Consider the following 24,197-nt stretch of genomic DNA (forward strand, 5'->3'; position numbering starts at 1 on the left):
CCTGCCAGCTCTCGTCAGCCAGAGCCGCCGCGTGCGGAAGGGACGAGCGATACCGACCTTTACAAAGGGCTGGGAGCCAGCGTCCTTCAGCTGCCATCGCCGCTCCTGCCGTCCTCCCAACAAAGACAGGACACCTTAGGCAGAAATAGATCTTTAATGAACTATACAAAAACGAGCCCGTCGTTCCTTCTCCCCAGCCGTGCTGGTGGGCTCAGCAGAAGAGGCGCAAGACTTTGCGGAAGAAGTTCCTGAACTCGGTGTTGAAAACGGTATAAATGATGGGGTTGAGAGCACTGTTGACGTAACCCAGCCAAGTGACAGTGCTGGTGACTTGAGAGGGAATGGTGCAGGACTTGCAGAGAGCCCTGGTAATGTGGACCACAAAGAAAGGTGTCCAGCAGAAGAGGAAAGCACCTGCCAGAGGGACAGGAAAGAGAAAGTGATGTGAATGTTAAAAAGGCTTAAATTTAACATGTGCAGCCTGGGCCAAACATGAACAGAGACAGCTCAGAGTGCCTGGGGAAAGGCAGCAGATGTGCTGACAGGTAGAGCTGGGCTTACGCCCAGACAAAATATTCAGGACATCATTCTCATCCTAAACGTTGATGAAGAAAAGTCTAATTTATGTATTAGCTTTAGATTTACATTTAAGATACGAGGAACCACAGGTTTACCTTGAAGAAAAGGTTGGATTATAAGCACTGTCCATCTGTGGCTGTTGGCACGGCTCTGGCTCATCTCATCTGGGACTGAGATGTTCTCTGGATAAACATCCTCTCTCAAGGAGAGATGGTATGGCTGGTCCTAGGCCACAACCAGGCTGTTCCACAGGAACAAGGTGACCGTGCATGTTAAAACATGAGCCCATGCAAGACGGGGAGGACGGAGGACCAAAGACATGGCACCGAGGAGGTGGGACATGAAGGAGGTGGCTTTTATCTCGCCTTCATCTCCTCCAGCAAGGAGAAGTGTGGTTCAGACACACCCTGCCAGCCTGAACCCCGCTGCAGGACAACACAGCGTCTCCCACCCTTCCCCAGCCATCACCGCCTCTGCTCACCGACGACGACAGGCAGCACCCGCATGGCCTTCCGCTCCCGGCCGTTGATCTTGGCCCGTTTCCGACCGTGTCCGGGGGGTGGGTACTTGAGGTGGGGATAGGAGACAGTCGGGATGCCATTGTTCATCACATAGTCCCCAGGGTGGCTGGAGTGGGCGTAAGGGCCGCACTCCTCCGGCTCCAGTCCCGTTTGCTCTCTCTCAATAAAGGTTGAGGGGTGATAGAGCTTCCTGTTGGCCCCGTAGATGCTCCCCCTTAGCTTGGCCTTCCTGGCTTCTTCCCAGCGCTTGAGTCCTTGGAACATGGCGCAGTAGAGCACCAGCATGACGGGGCAAGGGATGAAGAAGGAGCAGATGGAGGAGTACACGATGTAGTTGTCATCCTCCAGCTGACACAAGCTGGGGTCCCGGTTTGGGACATTGTTGAGGCCAAATATGACAGGGGATGCTACAGCAAAGGCAAATATCCAGGTGGTAGATATAAGGATCAGCTGCCGTAGGTCGATTTGCCGCCGGTTGTAGTTCAGTGGGATTGAAACAGCGATAAACCTGTCAATACAGGGCACAGGTGAGCCAGGCCCAGGGTACTGTTGTCACCACTCGTAAGGTAAGCGAGCGATCCCAAATCTGCTTGCCACTCTCCTTCCCCCCGTTAATTCACTTACATAGCCCAGGCCTGGGCTCAACCAGTCCCCCTCAGAGGAGCAGCCAGAGGGGCAGCTCTGCCTCGTCACACAACTCTGCTCTCAGCTGGGCCACCACAACGGTGCTGGTGGGACACAAAGCTGGCGATGGGGACCAGAGGTGTGTATGGAAGCAGCTCAATGCCAGGACACGGCACTCGCTCCTCTGGCCTGAGGAGGAGGAAGGCACTTACCGATCCACGCTGATCGCACAGAGGTTGAAGATGGAGGCCGTGCACAGCATCACGTCCATGGTCATCAGGGCATCGCACAGCACCGTGCTGAGGGACCACACGCCTCCCTGGAACTGAAAAGATCCCCAGGGTCAGCAGACGACCAGCAGACCCCCCACAAAAACTCCACACTCATCAAATTTGCCACCCCAACATCTGCCCAGCAATGCGGGGTTAAGTGCTCGCTGCACAGGGAGCAGGGAGAGGATCTTCAACAAGTCATGAAGCTCCTCTTCCATTTTTCATGTCCAAACTGCTCCAGCGTCCTGTTTGCAGGTAATGTGAATAGTTCCTGTGCCTTACACAACTGTTTCATTCTGTCACGCTGAGCACAAGGCCACCCGCTCAAGCTAGCCGGATATAATCTCTTGTCTTCTCTGCAACTGCAGCACCCAGGGCAGAGCAAAGTGCTGCCAGCGAGAGGACGTGACCAGACGTGAGTTATTAGTCCATATTACTTGCAAGTGTTGGCTCTGCTGTACAAAAGATACCAGTTAAAAAAAACCTACACTGCTGCATCCCAAAGAATCCTCAGAAAGAAACAAAACCAAACAACAAACAAACAAAAGCTCTGCTCAAGCTGAGCCCCTCCAGCCAGGCTTAGCAGTTGGGAGGCAGAAGGGCTCCCTCATCCGCCTGTATCAAACTCACAAAAGCTCTGTCTTCCCACACCACCGCGTGTGGCCGGCAACACTGATTACGAATTAAGTTCTTCTAAAACGCACTCAGCTCCAGGCACAACAAACGGAGCTGCTTGGTCTGTGTTGACGATGTCTTGGGCCCGAGTGCTGTCTCTGTAGGGAGCAGGGCACCAAGTGGTAGTGCAGCAGGAACGTGAGGGCTTCTCTGGCAAGAAATAAGAACAGCAGAGCAAGAAATGGCGAGCTCTCCCAGGGGACGGGGCTGAGCAATCTCAAGATCCTTTTTTGAAAAGTGTTTCTTTTTTTCCCCAGAATGGAGCGTGTCTTTCGCTTGCCAGGCAGAGCTCCTCCCTGGAGGTGCAGGCGAACGCTGGTTTAGAGGTGCTGTTCTCCTGAGCATCACTCCATTTCATCCCCACTATGGCTGAAACAGGAGCTAAAGGTATACATATAAATAGGTATATAGAATTATATGTAGTACACATATATTATACTAATTGGATATATATTTTATATTGCTGTAGTAAAAGATATATAATATAGTAAACATTTATAGATATCGTTCATATACAGGGGCTTTAAAATGTTTTTCTATAATATATATCAACGCAATATATAACATACATCATATATAATTTATCCATATATATTCTATGTTATATATGTAAAATATGTATGTATAAGTTAGATTTAAAGTCATTATATTTATTATTAAATTTAGATAATAGAAATATAAAATGCCCCTTGGACTTCGCAGCTCTGCAAGGATTCATATTGGGCAGTAATGATGTCACGCACAGGATTATGATTAGTGGAGCCATTCAAGCCAAAGGAGACTCTGAAGAAACTGTCTGGCTATTTTTATACAGGTATCTCCTTGCAGGGAGGGCTGGATTCAGACCTGAGCACTTCACCCGGCCTCTTCTCCAGCACCGAGCAGCCACCACAAACCAAACTGACGAGCTGAATCAGAAAAAACAACCCTCAAATTTTTGCCAAGCTCACTGGGATCCTGATGAGTTCAGTTCAGATGATGAGTGAGGCAATTTGATTGTGGGCTACAGTTTTCAAAAGCTGTTTGTGATTTGGGGGAACTGATTAATTCTAAAAAGGACAAGAGCTCTCGGGCTGCGGCACCTTCAGAGGACACAGCCTGTGCTGTGAGGTTCAGGTCGGGCATCTAGAAAAAGCTACAAACTCTTCCCTTTCCCCACCAACCCCCAGTGCTCAGGCTTCGGGGAAAGTGCTGGGAGAGGACTTGCCGTTATACCACATTTCTCACCTGCCCACCTTAGCAAAATGTGCCAGGAGCCTCCCTGGCGGGTGAGCGACTTTGGCTTAGAGGCACAGCTGGCTTTGCTGGGTCATGTGGTGAGCGGTACCTAATTACAGGAGGTCACAGATTAGCCCGTCAAGGTACAGGGTGTGAAGCTTTGGGGATCACTGACGGCTCAGGCCGCCTTTAAGAAGTGCTCCAGCACAACTCCACTTCCTTTGGCTGTTTTGTGTTCACTGCTCTTTCCTGAGGCCCCTGTTTTTCTCCAGCGATGCAGGATCCGCAGCGCTGGCGCTGAGCAGACGCATCGTGTTGCACAGCAAAGCAGACACTACAGGCGAGCCGTCTCCCTTAACAAAATGAAACAAAGCTGCAAATAGAACCCCGCTAGCCAGCCTACCTGCTACGGCTTTTCTAGGGCTGTGGCTGTGCTCTGCACAGCTCTGCCAAGAATATAGTCTAAGCCTTAAATAAGTGAGTTGGACATATTAACCACCACGCTTGAAACCTCCGGCATCGCCTCCTGGAAGGTGGAAAACTCTATGTGTGTGTCGGGGGGTCACACTCTGCCCTGAGCTCAGCGCGTCGTGGGAGACAAGGAGTGTTTATAGGATGGTGATAATGATCGCCGCTCGGGACGCAAGCCAGACCCCTTTCAAAGCGATATTCCAGGTGCAGACTGGCTGCTTGTTCAGCCACCAAAGCTGGTAACACCAGTAAATTCACATGCAGCCACTGTGGTCTCTTACAAGATACCAATATCTCACTACAAACGGCACTGAGGTTCTGGAGCAACCCCTATGTGCAGGGGAGGAACAACTCCAGCCGCTGCTTACAAAGAACAGAAAGAGGCTATGGAAACGTGATCCTTCAGGCTTTGGTGGTGATGGCACCTGAGAAAATATACCCAGACAACAGCAGCCTGCAAGTGAACTGGGAAATGTCCAGCTGAACGTCCAAACAAGCACCCGCCTGCCCTCGGCAAGGCCACGGCTCAAGCACTGATCCTGAGAGCCCAGGCCAATCAGAAGAGTAATAATCCTTGCAAGTGGGCAAAGTCCAGCATCAGAGTCCAAGAATTGTCCAAACGCCCACAACAAGCTGACTCTGGGCCCTTTCTCATGGCCCGTGACGACTGCTGCATTCTCTAGAAGATACAATGCAAGGGGAAAGAGAGGGCGTGGGACACAAGACAAAGGTGGCCTCATGTCCGCCCTAATGACCTTTCTTGGCTTAAATCATTGAAGTGAAGGCTTTTCAGAAATGAGGAGCAAGTCTGACCATCCACATTGTAAGGGCACAAGACGCAAAGACGCCTCCCTCCTATTACTGGTGACTGCAAAGAAAATCCTTAGCGCTGGTTTGTAATTGCTGGCCTGTGTCACCTCCCCAGTACTTTGTGCAGAGACTGTGTGGCTCAGATACCAGCCAGGCCTAGAACAACATCTATTTCCACTAAAGCTGTATGATTCCAGGAAAGACTAATCTTGAACGCTGCTGCTGAAAGGATGACATGCATTCACAGAGAGCCACGGAAAATTCGGAGAGGTCTGGCCTCTCATCAGAAGAGCTGCATCACAGGCGCACAGACACGAGATGCTGCAAAAAAAAAGCGGTCTTTTGATACCAGTGGTACACAGACATCCTGGAAGTTTTATGCAGAACTGCATCACCCTCACCAAGAAAACAGGTTGTGTCATTAGCACTGGCTGCTCGATCGCTCTGAGAGTGCACGAGGCAGAGCGCTTGCCTGGAAAAACTCATCTTCCCTGACCTGTAGAAGGAGCTGGGTGAGCGCGCAGATCTCCTAAACCATTTCCTCTTCTTCGTAATCAATTAGCGAGATCTCAGTGGCAAAGATGTTTACATAACTGCCTCACAGCTCCTGCCAGCAGCCGCCGGATCAGACCTGGTCACAGCTCAGGCACCCGCTGTGGATTAAGGAGCGAGCAGATAAGGGGAGTTTGCAGAGCGCGGCAGGTAGGAGGTGCGTTCTACAGCCGAGTCCCGAGAGTGGAAGTTGCTCAGCCTGGCGACTGCCCTAATGCTGGGAATGCTTCCAGTTAATGAGGACTATATAAAACTGCTGCTGCAGCTCCTGTCAGCAGAGTCTTTGGCTAAAGGAAGCCCTTACACACAAAAATAAGCCTTTGTAGCCATGCAACTCCCTCACTGCAATTTCTAGTGGGCAAAGCCACTGTGAGGCTAAAGAGATCTACAGTATCTCCACAGCACCACGTAGCTCTGCCTTCTCTGCCTTCTCGTGTCCTCACCGCCTCAGGGGAGCGATAACCCCCGTTTTCAGTGCTCTTGGTGCTCCAGGCAGACTCTGGTGTCTTTTCCTGGCCTCTCTTCACACAAAAGCAGAGCTTTGCCCCTGGGGAATGATGGTGGAGCCCTGGGAGCTTTCCATCATCCCTGCCTTACTGGCACCGCACTGATTGCCAGGAGAGCACTTCACTCTCATCAGAAAGACAGGACCGCTGCAGAAGAGCAGCCTGCCTTCCTCATGGCTTTTTACCTCTCCCTGTCGTACTGCTAAGACTTCAGATTTCCGAGCAAGTTGGAAGATAACAGTTCTTTGTTCTTTGAACAAGTTCGGTGGAAAGTGCTGGACACATCTGCACCAGCACATTATGATTTGGGCCGGGACTGCATGTGTACATACCGACACCTTTGTGTAGCGGCCAACAGCTCAAACGGCAAACAGCACTAATCCACCTCCGTGCAAACCAGCACTCCAAACAGAATGAGGAATGAGCAGGGAACAGAAGTTCGCCTGCTTTTCTTTGAAGGTGGTACTTTGCTGCAAAGGAGGAACTGGCTGTAAACACAGCCCTGTCCGGAGTTCACTTCACGTCCATACTGGGGAGCTGTTCCATTTGGAAACTGATGCTTTCAACCAGTGAAAAGCTGATGTTTCTTCCCTTCCCATCTTGGTTACATCAGGTTGTGGAGGATCAGGACTGAGAAATGAAAGCGACATTTGGAGTTGTGAAAGGCCAGCTTCATTACATCAGCTTTAACACTCTCATTAAGTCCCCAAGCGTTAACTTGAGCTGCTGAGGTAGATAAATTTGACAGGACAAACTAATGCGGAGAGAGATACAGCCTGAAGAACTCCCAGCAATGCAGTCAAGAATGCAGTGATTGTGAAATGGTGCAGAAAAGAAACGGTTGTGACCACACACACCCATGTCCCCCTTGTCTAGCACCTGCTTCCAGCAACCCTCCAACAGTTTAGCTGCGGCAAAAAGTTATGCTGGCTCTGTCAAGTACAAAAGGAGACTGTGTGTCAACACATGCTGCCAACGCATCGGAATAAGCTTTCTTAACAACTAGAAACAACAGTCAAGATCAAGGCCTCTCCCGCTGTGCTCAGGCTTCTGTGAACAGCAGCAAGGCATAATCCACACCTCACAGGGAGGAATCCCAACCGCACTGAAGCGTGTGGGAGATCTCTTGTTCTGTGGTGATGTCAGATTTCAGCTCCAAAGTTTAAATCCCTCCAGCTGTCTTCTAAAGCCGTGACTGGGAGGGATGTTTCCAGAAACCTAACGCGAGAAGCCATCTCACAGGAAAAAAGGCACAAAGACGACTGAGCTTCTCCTGCTGAATGAAGTGGTCACAGTTTATCGTTCTGCTCCTGCTAAACAAGAAGCAAAAAAAATGCCTCAGCTGGTTTTTAAGTTTTCCAGCAAGCCCTCAAAGTCCATCTTTACTCTGTCAGGAGCTCTACTGAAGTTGAAAAATACCCAACTAAACAAAAAAACCCCACACCAAGAATAAAGGTTGAACTGAACGTTCAGGACTGTGCATGCCATATTTTCAATGGCTAAATTCAGTGGTACGAATGCAAGTTGAAATCAAGCAAAACAGCACAATCGCTATACACTGCACTCCCCCAGCTGAGCGTCTGATTCCAACCTACAGTTGTCACTTTTGCCTCAAGAAAATAAAATTTAAAAAAATCTGTCCCCTGGCACTGACTCAATGGCTACTCTGACTTTTCCTTAGCATATTCAGAACAAAATGAGCTGCAAATTCTGCATCGAATACAGGAGATTATTAAAAAAGAACATGGGCCCTGTGGGCTCTGAGCCCGCAGAGAAGCTCGCGGGCAGGGAGCGGGTATGGCTGCGGCACGGGCAGCAGCTGCTGCCCTGCGGCTCCTGCCCCTCTCTCCCTCCCTGCGCAACTGCTGAGCAGGACAGTACAGGTCCCGGTGCACGCTCGTTTTAGGGGGTCTCCTACACCTCGGAACGCCTGCCTTGTCGCAGGAGCTGCTGAAGTTGGAAGGAAGGACAATTCTGTTGTAAGACACCTTCGCTCCCTGTTGTTTAATACCCTGGGTGCAGAGACATGGAAGAATTACACCACGTAACGGATGTTTATGAACAGCTATGAAGTGAACACGTGAAGTATCATCATAGCAAAGGCACAGGCTGGACAGCACAGGTTCCTAAAGCTCATACGAAGCTGAACACCCGTTCATTGCCTGAGCATCCAGATCTTGTGGGATGTCTGTGAAACCCGAGGAAACCCCCCCACCTTCATGCCCAGTTGAAGGGAGATTCAGAGGTACCCCAGAGTGTGTTACTAGCATTTTACATATGCCAGCAAAACTCAGGCCTGCGGACTAGAGGAAAACACACTCGTGTGTGTGTGTCTGCCCACAGAATCAGGAACTGGAGACATGGAGAGACAATGGAAAAGCAAGGGGAAAAAAGGGAATTCCAGTTAGGAAGAAGTAGCTGAGAAGAATCATGAAGAGAGAGGCTTTCTAACTACCAAAAGTGAGTTAATGAGGGAAAAGCAAAACCACTGAAAACAAAGAGCATGGGGGGGATCCTGTCAGTGTGGTGGAAAGGGAGAGGGGAATCTAGTACTCCTGTTCTTCACGGGTCCCCATCTGAACGTGTCCCTCCAAAATACCTGTATCTCCAGAGAGGTCACAATGTCCTGCAAAATCCTGGGATGAGGTAGAGAGGCTAAAAGGATCCTAGGCTCTAATCTGCAGCCTGCCTTGCTTAGGAAAGCACAGACCCACCGCAGCCAGGTGCTGAGCAGCAGCCCTGGCATGGGAGGGAAGGGGAGATGGGAAGGCCGGAGCACTGCTGGTGTGCTCGTGTGTGAACCTTCGGGGACGGGAACACCGGTGGGAGTCAGCCCCCTTTGCTCCCTGAGGAAGCACTTAAGCCACCACCTTGCAAATCATGTGGCTGTCACAAAACACAGGGTTCATCTGACACCCCCAGTCCCCAAACTACAGCTTGCTGGGGCTGCTCAGTGCACACAAGGCTGCAGCCCAGCCCTCCCCACATCTGGAAAGAAGAGAACTCTTCTTCCAGCTACTGCAAGGGCAGGTGCAGAACAGCTGCTGGTTTGGTCCAGGGTTGTTTTCAACCACACGAGCAGGGAAGGAGCCACTGGCTGGTTCTAATGGTCAGGCTCCAGCGAGGCTCCTCACCCCGGGCCAACAAATCCCCCCACAGCCACATTATCAATCCCCGTTTATCTCCCTGTTACAGAGAGCCAGAGAGAGATGCAAAGCCACTCAAGCGCAGGAGCTCCTGTTTTTCTTTCCCTCAGCTGTCACGGTCTTGCAGGTGAACAGGTTTTGGAGATGAAATGAGCCAGTCTCCCAAGGTGTCTCTCTCTCCACGGGCACCCCACACACAGGGTCAGGCCTGTGCAAACCACAGAACCTGCCATGGGGAGCCCTGCAGCGAGCCAGCTAAAGCCACCTGGATGTAGGGTGACCAAATCCCATCCAGCTCCCTAGAAAGACAGCTTCCCCTGCTCGATACGGAAGCCCGTATCCTGGCTAAGATCTCCCTTATCACCAAAACCTGCTCACCTGAAGCCAGCACAGTGTCTGTCCCTTCCGAACCATTTGCTCTTGGCAGCCTGGGATGTCTGCAACGCGAGGGCTCCCCAGAGATGCTGTCCCGGCCCGGGGCAGACGTCCCGCTGCATCTCCGCTACGTGCGTTTGCTGCGTTTCCCCTCGATGCGCTTGCAGGTCGGGAATCTCCCGGCAGAACCGGGGACCCCAGGACCCTGCCCGAGCCGGCCGCCGCCACCGCCGCAGCTGGGCAATGCAGGCAGCAGCGCTGCCCTGCCAAACTCGGTCTCCTGCCGGTCCCACCCCGCAGCCCTGTAACTTTAAGGATCCCCGGGCAGAAAACCCACAACCCGCAGTGTCCGAGCAGCCTCACCTCGGAGTAGACATAGAGGGGCAGGACCAGGAGAGCGAGCAGCAGGTCGGCGACGGCGAGGCTGACGATGAAGTAGTTGGTGGTGGTTTTCAGCGCCCGCTCCGTGCAGACACTGAGGCAAACCAGCCCGTTGCCGCCCACGATGAGCAGGATGAGGACGATGCCCAGCACCAGGGCGGCGATGTTGTGGCCGCCCGGCGGTGGCAGCGCGGTGCCGTTGGCGGGCGCGGCCCCGGCGCTGCCGTTCCCCAAGGCGCCGCCGTCCCCCATGGCGCCGCGGCGCTGCCCCGGCAGCCCGGGGCATGGGAGTTCCCTGGCCGCGGGCTCCCGGCTCGGCTCCCGCCGCCGCCAGCCGTGCTCGGCCCCGCGGCGACGCTCCGGCCGCCGGCCGGCCCCAAACTTTCGGCGGAGCGGGGAGGAGCCTCCGCCGCCCGCCCGCCCGGAGGCAGCTCCACCCGGCTCCGGCCCCCGCCGCTCCAACTGGGTCACCAAGCGGCTTATGGGGCGGTGGCGGGGGGGGTGACACAGGCTCCCAGTGTCCCGGCCCCGCCGAGCCCCGGGGAACGGCCGCCGCGGGGGACCCCGACCCGAGGTGAGAGCGAGTGGTGGCGGCACGGCCAGCCCTGGAGAGCCCCCCTGGGGGATGCTCTGTGGGACCGACCCCTGGCTGTGACCGCGGTGAGGGCTGTCGGTGCGGGGCTTTGCCGAAAAAAAACCGGGGATTAACGCCTTGCCCTTCACTGCCCATTTAACCCAGCCCCACCTCCAGTGGACGAGTCTCCTTCTCCCGGGATTAGGCTTCGTGCTGCCTCTGGAGCAGGAGCAGAACAGCTGTGCACTGACACAGCTAAAATTCCTCTTTGATTAGCCGCCTTCTTCCAGGTACACCAACAATCGGCTGGGATTCTGGATTCCGCGTTTTCCACCCCGAAGCAGCTATCTGTGGCTCTGTGACCTGGGAGCACTTGTAGATATGGGGAGAAATAGTAAATATCACGTATCTTAAGTTTAGGTCTAGCTGCAGCCTCACATGGCATTCTCTTGAGCAATGCAAGAGGAAAGACTGGGTGAAATTATTACAGGTTATGTGAATAACTGGAAAATTGTATTCCAAGTCCTCTGCAGAATCTGGTAATATTTAGTGTGAATATAATTGCCCTGAGTGAGGGTCCAGAGAGTCACTAATTAAATTTGAGAATACTGTCAAGACAGGAGAGGCTGTGAACATTTTGGAGTACAGAGTAAGAATTCAAAATGGTTGTGAGAAGTTGGAGACATTGTCTGGGAATCACAGGTTGCATTTCAAAGGGGATTTTGCGTCTGTGCTGTGTTTGGGCAGGAATAATCAAGTGCAGCAATGCAGGATTGAGGGAGCAAGCGGATAGGCAGCAGGTGTAGGAGTAAAGGTGGTGGAGCAGGTCACAAGCTGAACATGGGGACTAGGATGTTGTACTGTGGAAAATCAGAGGAAAGGAAAAAAGGAAATGCTCTGCTGGGATAATGTGGTTTGTGAGGTACCCGTGCACCTGCAGCCTCAGCCTGGTGTTTATGGAAGGCAGCGGGAAGAGAAGGCGTAGCAGGAAAGCATCATTTACACTACATGGGGGGGGATCTACCCTATTGGCAGCTTTTTATAAGACAAGCGGCTTCTCAGAGCTGTTTATAGGCTCCAGCTATCAGAGTTTCATCTAATCTATTAAGAGACTTGGAGAATAAATCCTCTCTCTAACCCCCACCCTTGTTCCCCCAGTTCCTTACTCTTTTTTGAAGAAGGACGTGATTAGCCCTCAGCATGCACAGCACAGAAAGCCAGGGCCCTGTTTTCAGCCAGGGGGACACAGCCAGATCCAGGTACCGTCCTTCCCTGGCGTGGATTAACAGCACTTGATCCACACAGTCTGTTTCACCCAACTGCCTCAGGCTCCACAATTCCATATGTGAGTAGGAGAAAATTACCTTGCTCTAGGCACTTCACTGGCAATCTGGATTGCCAAATATTCTGTCCAGAGCTGTGGCTTCCAAGTTGTTTCTAAACCTAGCAAGATTGCATCCTTTTAATAGCTGCTGAGTTGTATGGCCCCCCCTCTCCCATCCCAAAGGTACATTTGTCATCCTCATGTTCATCCCAATACCCATGGATTCATCTGGTCATCTCCTGTTTCCAGCTGACCCAGCTTTGACATGCACTTAAATCACAGTGCAAAGACAAAGCTCAGTCTTACATAGCACAGGAAGGACAATTCCGTCTGCTCTGAATGGGACCAGATCTTCCTCCACAGCACTGGAGTGGGAACTCAGGTGCCTTCGGCTCTGCCCGTGCTTCCACGTTCCTCAGGACCAGGTTGGTTGGACCCAGGTGGGCTCACGCGTGCTGCACAGCCAGCAGGTCTAGAAGGGCTCATTTGGCAACACCTTGTCCACTGTGAAGTTCAGACAAGGAACATACATGTTATCCAGTGCGGCAAACCGGGACTAAACCCCACCAGTGGTTTTTAAGCCTTTATGTCTTGACAGTATGAGTTTACTCAGTGGTTTCACAGCTTTTCTGGTCTGGTGGTTGGTCCCTAAAACCAAGCTGCTGGCTCCCTTGCTGCTGGCACAGCCTTCACCCAGCGAGGAGCTGGGACAGAGGAACCGCTCTTACTAGAGCCCTTTTAATCCAAGAAGTCAACTCAAATTAGCCAAAGGAGGCCCTGAAGTGCGTTATTGAAACTGCACTGAAACCCTGTGTGGGCAGAATAGCCTGAATTTATTTATGTTTAAGTACCTGAGCAGCAAAGAGAGCAGGATGGGATTGTGACTGTAGGCCTTCTGCCTTCCCACAGGGATTAATGCCATTTATCTAATCCACTTTAACAGTTAATTTATATTCATTATCTTGATTTTCCCAGTGGGTTAGTGCAGAATGACTCTTAACTCTCAGTGTGGAAACCCTTATTCCAGACCAACAACGCCTTAATCCTAAACTAGTTTAATCCTGGAGTGGATTAAACTAATGTGAAATAAAGTTTTTGACTTCCAAAACGGAGCAGCCAAGCAAAGCACTAATCAGGACAGCTCTTGCAAACTCACAGGCTGCAGTAATCCCTGCTCACTGGCACTGCCACCCGCAGCTGCTCTTTTTGTCAGAAAACAAAGTTGTATTCTGTCCTAAATAGGTGCTGTGAAGGACACAAGGTGTGAGCAGCAGCAGCTTTGCCAGCATGGACACCCCAGCCTCACGTAAGACTGATCCCCCAGCCGCTCCATCGAGGATGTTCCTGTCCATGCACCAGGGACAGAGTCTCTGTATACACCTATGTTAGTGCTTGTCAGATGGGACTCTGGTACCCAGTACCTCTTCTGACCTCTGCCTTTCCTTCTGTGCCACACATCTGTGGCCACAGCCCGCGGCACGCAAAGACTTTGCTGGGGAGCGCAATGTCACTGTCACTGCGCTCCAGCCACCTCCACGCTCCGCTGCTGAGAGCAGCCCAGGGCAGCACCCATTCCTTATGCAAACCAACAAAACAGTGGCAGATTGGCCTTTTTGGTGTGTTTTGGAGTGCGTTTTGAGAAGAAACTCAGGAAAGTGAGCAGCGCAGTTGGCTTTCAGCAGGGCTTTGCTTGTTGGAGGGGGCAGCGGTGGAGCTGGTCCCCAGCAGCCAGGCAAGGAGCCGGGAGGAGCCCCCAGAGACTCCCAGGGTGAGTTAATGGAGGGTTTGGTTGCAAACCAGTCCAAAGGATCAGGAAAGCGGCAAAGTGAAACGTCTGCCGGAGTCTCCCAAAAGACGTGGAACTTGTATCAGTGTGGTTTTTCACACCCGATGAACTGATTTTTTTAAAAAGGAGAACAGAATTACCTGGCAAAGTTTCAGCACAGATGTGCCTAAACTCAACCACTGAATAGTACCCTGATAGCTGGGCAACAGATCACCTGGGCTATCTTCAGGTTCAGAACAAAGGGAGGAAAATAAAGAGCTTTTAAGGCCAATCCTGTTCCTTTTATTTGACATATTTAGCTGAGCAATTCTCTGTGAAACTATCATCTGCAGCAAAGCTGTCCTGCTTTACAATCTGCTTGTAATACATTTCCCAGAAAAGAGTCAGGGCAGCATCCTGCCTTGCAGGTTAACCTTTGCGGGAGAGGGACGGGGATGCCACAGCTCTCTTGGCTTTCCAGGCTCGCTGAGTCTCCCTCTAATAAGGTGCAGGGATTTCTGTATGCACTGAATAGGTCTTTTGACATTTAACATTCTGGCAAGTTAGGATAAATCCATGTAAGATGTGAAAACGCATGCATTTTTAACGGTGATTAGCTGTGGGGATGAAACTACAGATAAAATGGCTGGATTTTCTGCCTCTGTTAGCTTAGAATCAAAGCTAGATGTTTTTGTGGATGCCTGGTTTCAGACTAAGCCACATAATTGATCTCACACAGGGGTAACCTCGTGAGATACCAGGGTTTGTGTCATAGGGCAGATCAAATTAATGTACTTCAAGAGCCCCTGCTGATTTTAAAACATCTGTGAGCTTATTAGAGTCACTTGTTATGAAAAACCTCCTGGGGAGAAGTGCAAGGGCGCACATGCAGGGAGAGGCATGTCCGCGAGCAGCCAGCACCTGTGAGTGCACCTCCTTCCACCCTCACCTTCCCAAAGCCTGTTCTCGTGCACCTGGAAGGGACGTCCTTCCAGGTCCCTGACAAAGGCGACAGAGGGGTGCAGCTGAAACGAAGCCCAAGCAGCTGCGTAGCTGTCAGGAGCTGCTGTGCTCATTGCTGGCACTGCACATCTGGAACAGCTGGGCCAAGCCTGCATGCCAGCCAGGACACAGAGCATGTCGCCCTTATAATTAAAATTAATTCCCTGAAGTGCTTTCTCCTCTTCCCCAGACACAGCAAACAGCTGGAGGCTGAGATTACGGACGCTGATGCCAATTAGAGCCGTGATAAGGCCAGACGCACGGGGAGCATTAGGGCACAGCTCTGCGCTGGAGAGGCGGCACTCGGAGCTCCTCGGGCCAAGGTACGAGGTACTTCCAGCGGGACACAGAGCGATGCTGGGCCAGGAGGGCAAGGCTGGCCAGAGCAGCCCTGGGGAGGAAGCCATCCAGACCTGTCCCGTCATGTCCCTGCAGTGGTAGGTGTTGTCCCATCCATACATCCCACACTGTGGAGACTAGCTCGGGACAGGCAGAGTGCTCTCACTTCGGCAGTTCTCAAAGGGAATTTGGAAGAAGGCCCACAGGGTGTAAAAAAACAGCAAGTGATTGATGGGGCTGAGCCTTATAGAGTGATAGAGCCCATTTGCACACACACAGGCACTGGGAAGCCAGCAAAACAGAGAATAAACATGGCTTTTCCCTGTTTTGTGCATTGCTTTAAGCACAAACCTCCAAAAGGGACCAAGAAAGACTGATGTGTTTCTGTGACACTGGGTTTGTTCCAAGACAAGGATTGCTCCCTACCCTGTCCAGGGTTTGGGAATAATAACTCAGTCCACCTCGGGGCTTGGGAGTGGGGTAGGTGTTTTTCTGCAGTCCCACAGCCACATGGGACTGTGACTTTCCTTCTCCCTCCCTCTCCCATGCCCACCGACCGCTGCCCCTGCTCACCCCTTCCTCACATCCCACTCTTCCCTTTTCCAGCCAAAATTACAAGATCAGGTGGTGAAGATTAAAACCACTCCTGAAACCATCCTGTCCAAGAAAGGAGTATTTAGAAGGCTAAATCCTCCAATCCCCTTAACCCAATTAGGGTCCTTTCTCTTACAGACCTGGGAGAGGTGCAAGAAAGTTACACCAGCCTGCTCTCAGTAGATAGCAGCGTCATGGTCAGCTCCTTGGCATGGGAAGGCTCACCTGCAAACGTACAAGAGAAAATCCCCACTATACACGTGGACTCTCATGCATATATGTTAAGAAAGGAAAAAAGAATGGGAGAGGTAGAAGTTCCTGAATGCCCCATAAGCTGATTAGAGGGTATTTTACTTTTACGCAGGAAGGATTTAACCGTGTAGTTCCTAGTACCATCTGACCTCAATAACCTCCCGTACCATCACTGCATGGGGTCACAGGCTCCTCGAAGGTCAGCTGCACCTAGACAGCTCCTGCAGGACGGTGACACCATTGCTGGGCGTGTGTGCTGGATGAGATGGTCCTTCCCCAGCCTTCTCAACCTCTCTTGACCGTTCCGCACTTTGCCGTCCCAAAGCCACGGCCCTCAAAGAGAGCGGTGCACAGACTGTAGGAGCTTTTTTTTTTTTTAGGATGTGCATTTTGGCCACGTGTCTCCATGGAGAAGAGCAGCCTCAGCAGATCCAGAATTGCTGCTGCAACACAGCTGGGGTCTGGACTATGGCCAAGCTGGCAAGGAATTTTACCTTGTTGCCCTGGATAAACAGCAACCTCAAAGGCTGGATGGGCTTTTCTGGTCCCAGGTAGGAGCACCAATGTCCACATGACACTGTAGCAGCATTTATCCAGCCTGCTCTTGAAGGTCTCTAGAGATGGAGTCTGAATGCACCCACACTGCAGCTCCAGGCAGAATGCCTTTTCTGATCTTCTGTATCAGTTTCTTTGAAGTATGAATGGCAGTGTCTTCCCTTCGAAACTCAGAATGACCCCTAGGGCTCGCTGTGCTGATTTTCAGTCTGCCTGCACCCGTCTTGTGGTGTGGGGTCAGGATACCTGGCTTGATGATGAAGCCCTCTCTTTCAAAATACAGTTTCTTCTGTCTTTTTCTCCAACATAAAAAAGGCCGGGCTCATGTGCTCTCCTTAAACATTGCCAAATTTGGGACTAATAAATTTAGCATAGTTATAAGATGCTGCATTTCACACCTCTGGTTTGGTGACCCCTCCCTCCCAGTGTAAAGAGGAGCAAAAAGACCTTTCTCTGTGCCACTCTCAGCTTTAATGGCTTTGGGATGGCTCAGCTTGTGTGCAGTAGCCGTCAGGTACCCTTTAATTCAGAGCCTGGTGTTGAAGCAGGGATGGCCCCTCTGTTTCATAACCTTTGCTCACCCCCACGCACGAGGGTGTCTCCAGCCGGCAGCGTGGCTGCTGCGAATAGCCATCGCCCCCGTGGCAATGGATTTACTTAAGGCAGCTCACCACGGGTTTCTCCACGCAGCACAGCAGTTGCTGTCAGGCCTGAGCACACGTGACTGACACAAAGATCCCGGTGGCTTTACACCTGGCGGTGTCCCCAGGCCCTGCATGTCCTGCATGGCGCCCAGGCTCACAGAGCCCTCCTCCTCCTGCCCTTCCCAAGGAGTGCTGATACATGGCCGCAGCGCTCCTTGGCGTTACCCGTTTGCAGCATTTTGCTCTATGTCCTGTAAACATGGTGGAATGTCCCATAGATGAACAGGTAAGTCACTGGCAGCTGGCAGCAAGGATCAGTTCAGCCCTGACTTCTTGCAGCTGTGCAAGGAGCAGGGATTGGACCAGGGCAGTAATTTCCTTTGTCATTCTTAGAGTCAACGACCGGGAGCTTTTCTCTGCAGTGGTGCTGCACAGAGATGATGGGTTAGATTACAGTGATTAATGGGTGATTTAATCACGCTTTGCACTTGCTGGCTGCAGGCGAGGGGAATCTCCGCTCCCGCTTTGAATGCTCACACAAATGGAGAATGGGAAAAGCAAGGTGGAAATTCACAAAGCTCCATTTAGCTGATATTGCTAAGCAGTATTTTTTATCACTCCTGTTTCCAGAATGTCTCCTGATGAGAATTTAATGTTAATTCTGGTTAAAGGAGAATCAGTTGTTGTTTCAGGACTGGGAATTTGATTTGGGCTCAAGTTTATTCAGGCATACATTTCAGCTTGCAAAAGCTTTTGCGTTTCCTGGCATGATCCTGAATTTCCTCATCAGGAGCCCCAGGAGCTGCGTTTAAGCTCAAGCCTGTGGTTGTCACCTACGTTATGTTGCAATAGTGTTGGGCACGGCCACGCGCTTTTCTACCCCATCCCCTTTTCACTCTCTGCCACGTTTTTTTTCTAAGTAATTAAATCATGTTGTTTCATGTTCTTCCAGTCGCCAGGGGCTTTTGCTGCCCTGTCACTCACTCTCTGCTGCCGTCATGGGGCCTCTCCCTCACTGCGACCTCTCCTGTGTGCCCGTCTAGAGCCCCTTGGATTCCCACAGCAAACTGAGTCTCCCGAGGAGCCTGGGGGCCTTTCAGACCCAACAAGCATTTGCAAAGGTAGTGCTGAGGCTTCCTGCTCAGCGGTCGGTGGGTTATTCCTCAAAGGGAAAGAGGACGGGGAAAATCAGGTCCTGCCCAGCCCGCTAGGGATGGTGACACCCTCTGCTTCTCCAAAAGAAAAGAGATGGGTAGACAAGAAGACATGTAATATAGCCCCTATTTCTCCAGTTGGAAGTGAAGATTTATTTATAGTGATTAATCCTTCCACGTTACTTCATACAACATAAAGAAGGGGAGAAAGGGCATCATCCTATTTTCTCCCTCCATTTCGATGTCACCTTTAGTAGTGGTATTTGGGAGCAACCAGCTCCAAACCCCAGCAAAGGCAGGGAATAGAGTCAGGATGTTTTCTGCCCATATATGAGTATACTTCTCTTTGAAGCTGTGATACAGCCTGTTCTCAGCAGACCTTTCCCAGACATGGCTGTGAAACCAAAGCTTGAAAGGTGATATCCCCTCATGCAACAGTCAGCCCTTGTCCTACTGATCAGACAAGGTTTGCCCTAGAATGTGGCATGTTGTTTAGCCAAACCGCAGGTACACGCTCACCCACTCTTCCTGGCAAACAAAGTCTAAGCCAGAATTAAAAAGGAAGAACAGAAGATTAAGATCCTATAAAGAGGTAATTAAAGCCAGGAGGAGAGATAATGACAATCATAATGAATCACTTGGTACAGGGATGTTTGCCCAACACATTACTGTCGTTAGAGACAGAAGCAGGAATTATTACCCATCAGCAGAAATAAGGCCCCTCCAACTGCTGCGAATGACATGGTCTGCTTTAGAGAGTAATTAAAAGGACATTCCAGCCTGGATGCATTATTTGCTGTTAATCATGATTACCCATATTCATATCTTTACCCAAATAATTGCCTCTGATAAGGGCGCAGATTTAAAGGGGCGCATGGAGAGGAGCGGGCCAGCGGTGCATCGCAGCCGAGAGACAGCAGAGAGCCTGGACTGAGCACGCCTTGGTGAGTACGGCTGTGCCGACACCGCCGGGCTGGAGGGGCTGCCTTCGCCCCCTTTCGAATTTGGGGTGGTGGATCGCAGGCCTCCGTGATGCTTTGCTGAGCCTTTGCCATGAGGCCATCCACCTCCTGAACAGCATTGCTGCTAATACCTGGGGTTTTCCTCCTCTGGAGCAGCCAGAGGGAAAAACGGAGCTTAAACAGCTGGACCAGAAAGCTTCCAGAAATACCTGGTCTTTAGCTTTAGGTAGAGCACAACGGCTGGGCAGGAGCAAGAAGGTGCACCTCCCTGCTTCTGCCTCTTCTCATCTTGCAGCATCTCTAGAGCAGCAAACAGCCCCAGAAGGGCGGCTAGGAAGTGTTCAGGAGACTCTGACAGTCCTTTAGAGCTCTTTGTACCATCTAGTTTCAGACTAAAATAAAACCAAAGTGGGAGGACTTTGATTTTGGGTTAGTGAGTGCTATCTGAGAGTTTCCGGGACAGCAGCTAAGGAAGCAAGGTTTGCATCTTTGCAGGAGGAAGGCAGGTGTATTATAAATTACAGATATGGCTGCTGCGTAATCCTTGCGAAGTGTGAGCACCCGTATAAAGGCTCATACACATCTCTACAGGCCCAGGGCTGCAAAAAGAGCCTGGAAACAAAAGGGAAAACACACAATGGCCTGTGATAAACAGAATGTGCTTTTCTATTTCCGTAAGAAAACAAAATACAAGGTTCTGCTGCTACTGCAAATGTGTGTTATTTCTTTTTTTCTTCTTGAAAGATTAGAGGATAGGCAGACATTGGCACACACAAGAGCCCTTCTCTTCCCCTGTGTGCAGATGAACTTTTATTTGGTACATGCTATTTTTTTTTGTCTCAAGAAAACCCCAAGAGATTTCTCCTGGGCATCCTCTAGCTAACCTAATAAGTGTCTGTGTGGGATGTTTCCAGGAGTGCTTTAAATCCTCTCCCTGAAGGCTCAGCTCGCAGGCACTTACAGTAGAATGGGGTTTTGCCGCTGATGGGTTAACTCCACGATACCTCCCTGTGTGTTCAAGGCATATTGTACTGTCTCACAGCCAAACCGCGGCACAAGCATCGTCTGGCACAGCCAAGCTCAGCCCCGTGCTCCGGGACTGCATCACGGTGGTGGCGTAACGACTACAGACAACTTCCAGCTCACTGGCAAAGTGAAGAATTTCAAATGTTCATATTTTGTATTTAAAATAGATACTATTTTTGCTAGCAGGAATTCCTGCCTAGTTTAGTTATAGTGGCGATATTTATATAGCCCCGTCTCCTGTGTGGCATGTGAACTGTACCAGACAAGGACCAAAGCAATTTTTTCTGCTGCTCATAAAACCATGTGCTTTGATTCAGCAGAGAACATGGTTTCCCTGATGACTCGTCTGTGGCAACTAATTATTCCCGTGATTGTCCTGTCGCATTTCTCTGCGTCTCTCCCGTCCCAGGAGAGGTAAGCATTGCTTGTGCCTCTGCTCCCTTTTTCTCCATGGCTTTTTGTTCAAAGAGCCGGTGAGCTGTGAAGTCAGCCTTTTATCTGCCTTCCAGAACTTGCATCTGCTTGGCTGTTGGGTTTTTTTTCTTCCCTAAATTGATTTAGTTACATGAGTGCGAACATTGTGAACATTTTTCTTGCTTAAGAAGGGAAACATTGATTTGACTTAATTCAGGAGAAGAATCAGGACCTTGAACAGATCAAACTACAGACACTCCCGGGTCTGTTTTCCCACTCAGTACTTATACAGGCTGACAGAGGTGGAAGTTTCTGTTTGAAATAGCCTAGTCCCACGAAAACAACCAAAATTAGTCAATCCTGTAAGTTCACCAGTTCACAATCTTGTACATAAGAATCTGGCACAGGGTTGTCTCTCCTCCCACTTGTGCAGGTGCAATTAAAGCACTGAGAGACTACAGGACCCGGGCTGGAAGAGGACAGGTGAATACTTTAGTAAGAAGCAGGTGCAGGTGGTTTATCTGTGTGATGGTTAATGAAGATATTTCTTTTAAACTCCTACAAGATTCACCCTTTTTTTTTTTTTTGGTGAAACTTTGTGAAATGGGCACAAATTCTTGCCAATCTTTGTTTGGGACCCTCTTTCTATGAGGGAGCAGTTCTAAATGTCTGTTATTCTCTGGTTTTAAAACCACACCTTTTCATCTCTTTTTTCTCTTCCAACCTCCCAGGACCGAGACACACGCTGATGGGCTTTTCCACAGTGAGCTCAGCAAAATGAATGGCAATGCCTACGTGCAGCAGCTCGTCAAACAGCTGGTGGGCCTCAAGGAGAGGTAAGGACCAGCCGAACCCATCCTCCCGGGGCACAGAAGTCTCCAGCAGGAGATGGGGTCCCAGCAATGAGGGGCTGCCCGTGGGGCTGAGCTCTCTGTGGCTCCAGAGCCGGCCTGAGCACCGGCCTCACCCAGAAGATGCCCAAAGTGAAGGGAGAGAGGAGGAGAGGGACACAGGGCTCCTTGGTGGAAGGAGCAGCCGCGGTGTTGTATTTTCCCCACCACAGGTCCCAGAGGCACTCAGATGGACTGTTTACCAGTGAGTACAGCAAGATGAGAGGAAACGCTCAGGTTCAGAAGTTCATTCAAAATCTCATGGGCCGCAAGCGCAGGTAAGAGCTCTGCTTCCCGGGGAACGGGAAGGAGCTCGGGCCACGCGGGCTGCAGGGAGCCAGGTCGCAGCTCCAAGGAAAGGATGATTATCTACAAACGTTTGTAGATAAATGGGCTCTGTAGCAGAATGAGGCAGACCCTCTGGTTTTTGCAGTCCCCACCTGTGGCTCTGGCTGCCAGCTGGGCAGGCTTCAGACATTATTATATATGTGGCCAATTATGGGGTCTTTCTTCCAGCCAAAACATGGGGCCACTGGCTCCCACTGAAGCCACGTACATGTGCTTATAATCAGTTTAATATGTGGTGCACTGTGACACAGCTCACAACGGCTGCTGCCCTTGCTGCTGGTACGTTATGAAGCGGTAACCTTGCCTGAAGATGTTTCCTTCAAGCTTGGTCCTTTCTTCAAGGCAGAGACATAGCACACTGATTCCTTCCCATCTGTTCAGGGTGCTTTGCTAGCTTCTGGGGCATGCACTACTAACAAAATCATGGCGGATGAAGCAGATTTTAAATTTCCAAATGCTGGAGAAAGGTATATATGCATGGGCGGAAGGACACGCCAGTACTGGGTAATAAGGGGAAGTGCAAGTGCATATTAAAGCCTGTTTCTTTGCCAGCTAAAAAAGCATCTGAGCCTGATTTGAGGGGGATACTTCTTTCTGTTTCTGCATGGTGCCAGCTGGCAGGTTAACAGGGCACAGACCATGGGGAAGGTTGGTGAAGGGGTGAACCTGCCCTCCAGACAGCAGCGCTGCTCTACAGCTGTGATGGTTGCACTATTTGGGGTTTTAAAATTATTATTAATTTTCTTGATCTAAACCAGCCCTCCAGGCCCAGTCAACACAGATGTGCAGGGGAGAGAGGGAGGAAACAGCCACGAGGAACTTTGCTTTATGTGGTTGTACCGGAGCTTTCTAAACACCAGGTAGGCGGGACAGATTGTTACCTCTATGGCCCTGATCATCACAGTATTGAAGCCAAAACAGGACTTCTAGTAACTTGTAAATGCTTAGTTTTTGCCCCAAGTGCAGAACTCTGACGCAATGCAGCAGATCAGAAGGGCTCAGCTGATACTCTCAAAAATATCCTCAAAAAGGATAAGGGTAGAAGATTTGTTAAATTGTCCATATTTTAAAATCACTTCTGCCTCATTCCTCATCAGCTTGTGAGGCACTGTCTCGGGGAGCCTGAGTGCTGAATTGCAGCCCTCCATCACACAGTTTTGTACCTCCTGTCACTCTGCCAGCAACCACGCTCCCGGGGTGGTTTGCAGAGCTAGCAAATCAAATGCTTTCGTCTAAATGCGAGGTGGCGCGCGACTCTGTGCGATCTCAATCGATTTCTGTGCATGTGTTTGTGGTAATCTCTGTCTCTATGAGCCAAGCCCACCTGGCACTCAGTTTTGCCTTACCTAAAGCAAAGCTGGCATTGAGATTTACAGCTAAGAGCTACCATATAAAAGCCAGTTATTAAAAATAATAAAACCCAGGGAAATTAAATCTTTTTCTAATCATAGGTTGTTTTCCTGGACTGAAACAGTTGTTCACCCTATTCAGAAAACTAATCTAATAGTTAAAATAGAAAGTCTTTGCTACACTGTCTTGATTCAGTTGTTGATTGAAACACACACCTCAGGATGGGCTGTCCCACCATCTGGACATTGTCTCTTCCTAGTGACCAACTGCTTTCAATTAGACATCTCACTTTTAAATCACTAACGTTAGGTGGAATAAGTTCTCCCTTAGTACCTCTCGTCCCCATTGCCTGAAATAAACAGGGATGATAAAACCAATGGCCTTGCCTGTGCATTTGTGGGGTGCCTGGCTGCAGGTGGCCAGGATCTGTGTCCCTGTATCATACATCTGCTCCTTGGAGTCATCTTTGAGTTTCACAAGGTGGCCTTGTCACGCTTCCTGCAGCCCACGCGCCCAGGAATAACAAACCATCCCTCACTCTCTCCCTTCCAGCAGCCACTCGGACAGTGATGCCAGGGAAGCTGCTTCAATTACCAGCCAGTACGTCTGTCCCATCACTAAGCAGCTGGTTGCAGACGTGAAAGAAGATACAGACAGTTTCAACTGAAGGTGAAGGGAAAGAAGCGGCCAAAGAGACAGCTTCACATGTATATAGCCTTGAAAATAAACATGGAAGCTATTCAATTTGCTTAGGAAAAACCCTTGAGATCAGCAAATCAAAAAAAATCTGGAAAGCAGCCAAACCCCAATAAAACCTCTTAGATCATCACGAGTGAAATATCTGTCAGTGTGAACTGCTGTCAGTAGATGGAGC

General features: G+C 50.5%; 3 protein-coding genes across 3 annotated transcripts in view; 2 read left to right on the forward strand and 1 right to left on the reverse strand.

The window, feature by feature from the left end:
* Window positions 1-7,881, forward strand: part of DEAF1 (DEAF1 transcription factor) — a 36,213-nt gene extending 28,332 nt beyond the window's left edge. Inside the window, exons 14-15 of the transcript XR_010473282.1 lie at window positions 2,929-3,058; window positions 3,486-7,881. The gene's annotated coding sequence lies outside the window, so the exon portion shown is untranslated. The remainder of the gene's footprint in view (window positions 1-2,928; window positions 3,059-3,485) is intronic.
* Window positions 136-10,907, reverse strand: DRD4 (dopamine receptor D4). The gene is made up of 4 exons (XM_005509837.4): window positions 10,113-10,907; window positions 1,937-2,049; window positions 1,061-1,608; window positions 136-414 (listed from the first exon to the last, which is right to left on the reverse strand). The coding sequence occupies exons 1-4, from the start codon at window positions 10,380-10,382 to the stop codon at window positions 212-214; spliced, it is 1,134 nt and encodes a 377-aa protein (XP_005509894.4). The 5' UTR covers window positions 10,383-10,907; the 3' UTR covers window positions 136-211.
* Window positions 8,111-24,009, forward strand: LOC102095904 (uncharacterized). The gene is made up of 10 exons (XM_021297708.2): window positions 8,111-8,688; window positions 14,986-15,118; window positions 16,361-16,531; window positions 18,132-18,300; window positions 19,187-19,277; window positions 20,639-20,735; window positions 21,467-21,571; window positions 21,799-21,903; window positions 22,732-22,833; window positions 23,879-24,009. The coding sequence occupies exons 6-10, from the start codon at window positions 20,647-20,649 to the stop codon at window positions 23,988-23,990; spliced, it is 513 nt and encodes a 170-aa protein (XP_021153383.2). The 5' UTR covers window positions 8,111-8,688; window positions 14,986-15,118; window positions 16,361-16,531; window positions 18,132-18,300; window positions 19,187-19,277; window positions 20,639-20,646; the 3' UTR covers window positions 23,991-24,009.
* The last annotated feature ends 188 nt before the right edge of the window (window positions 24,010-24,197 follow it).

Source organism: Columba livia, chromosome 5, assembly GCF_036013475.1.
Source record: "Columba livia isolate bColLiv1 breed racing homer chromosome 5, bColLiv1.pat.W.v2, whole genome shotgun sequence".
Taxonomy (NCBI): Eukaryota; Metazoa; Chordata; class Aves; order Columbiformes; family Columbidae; genus Columba; species Columba livia.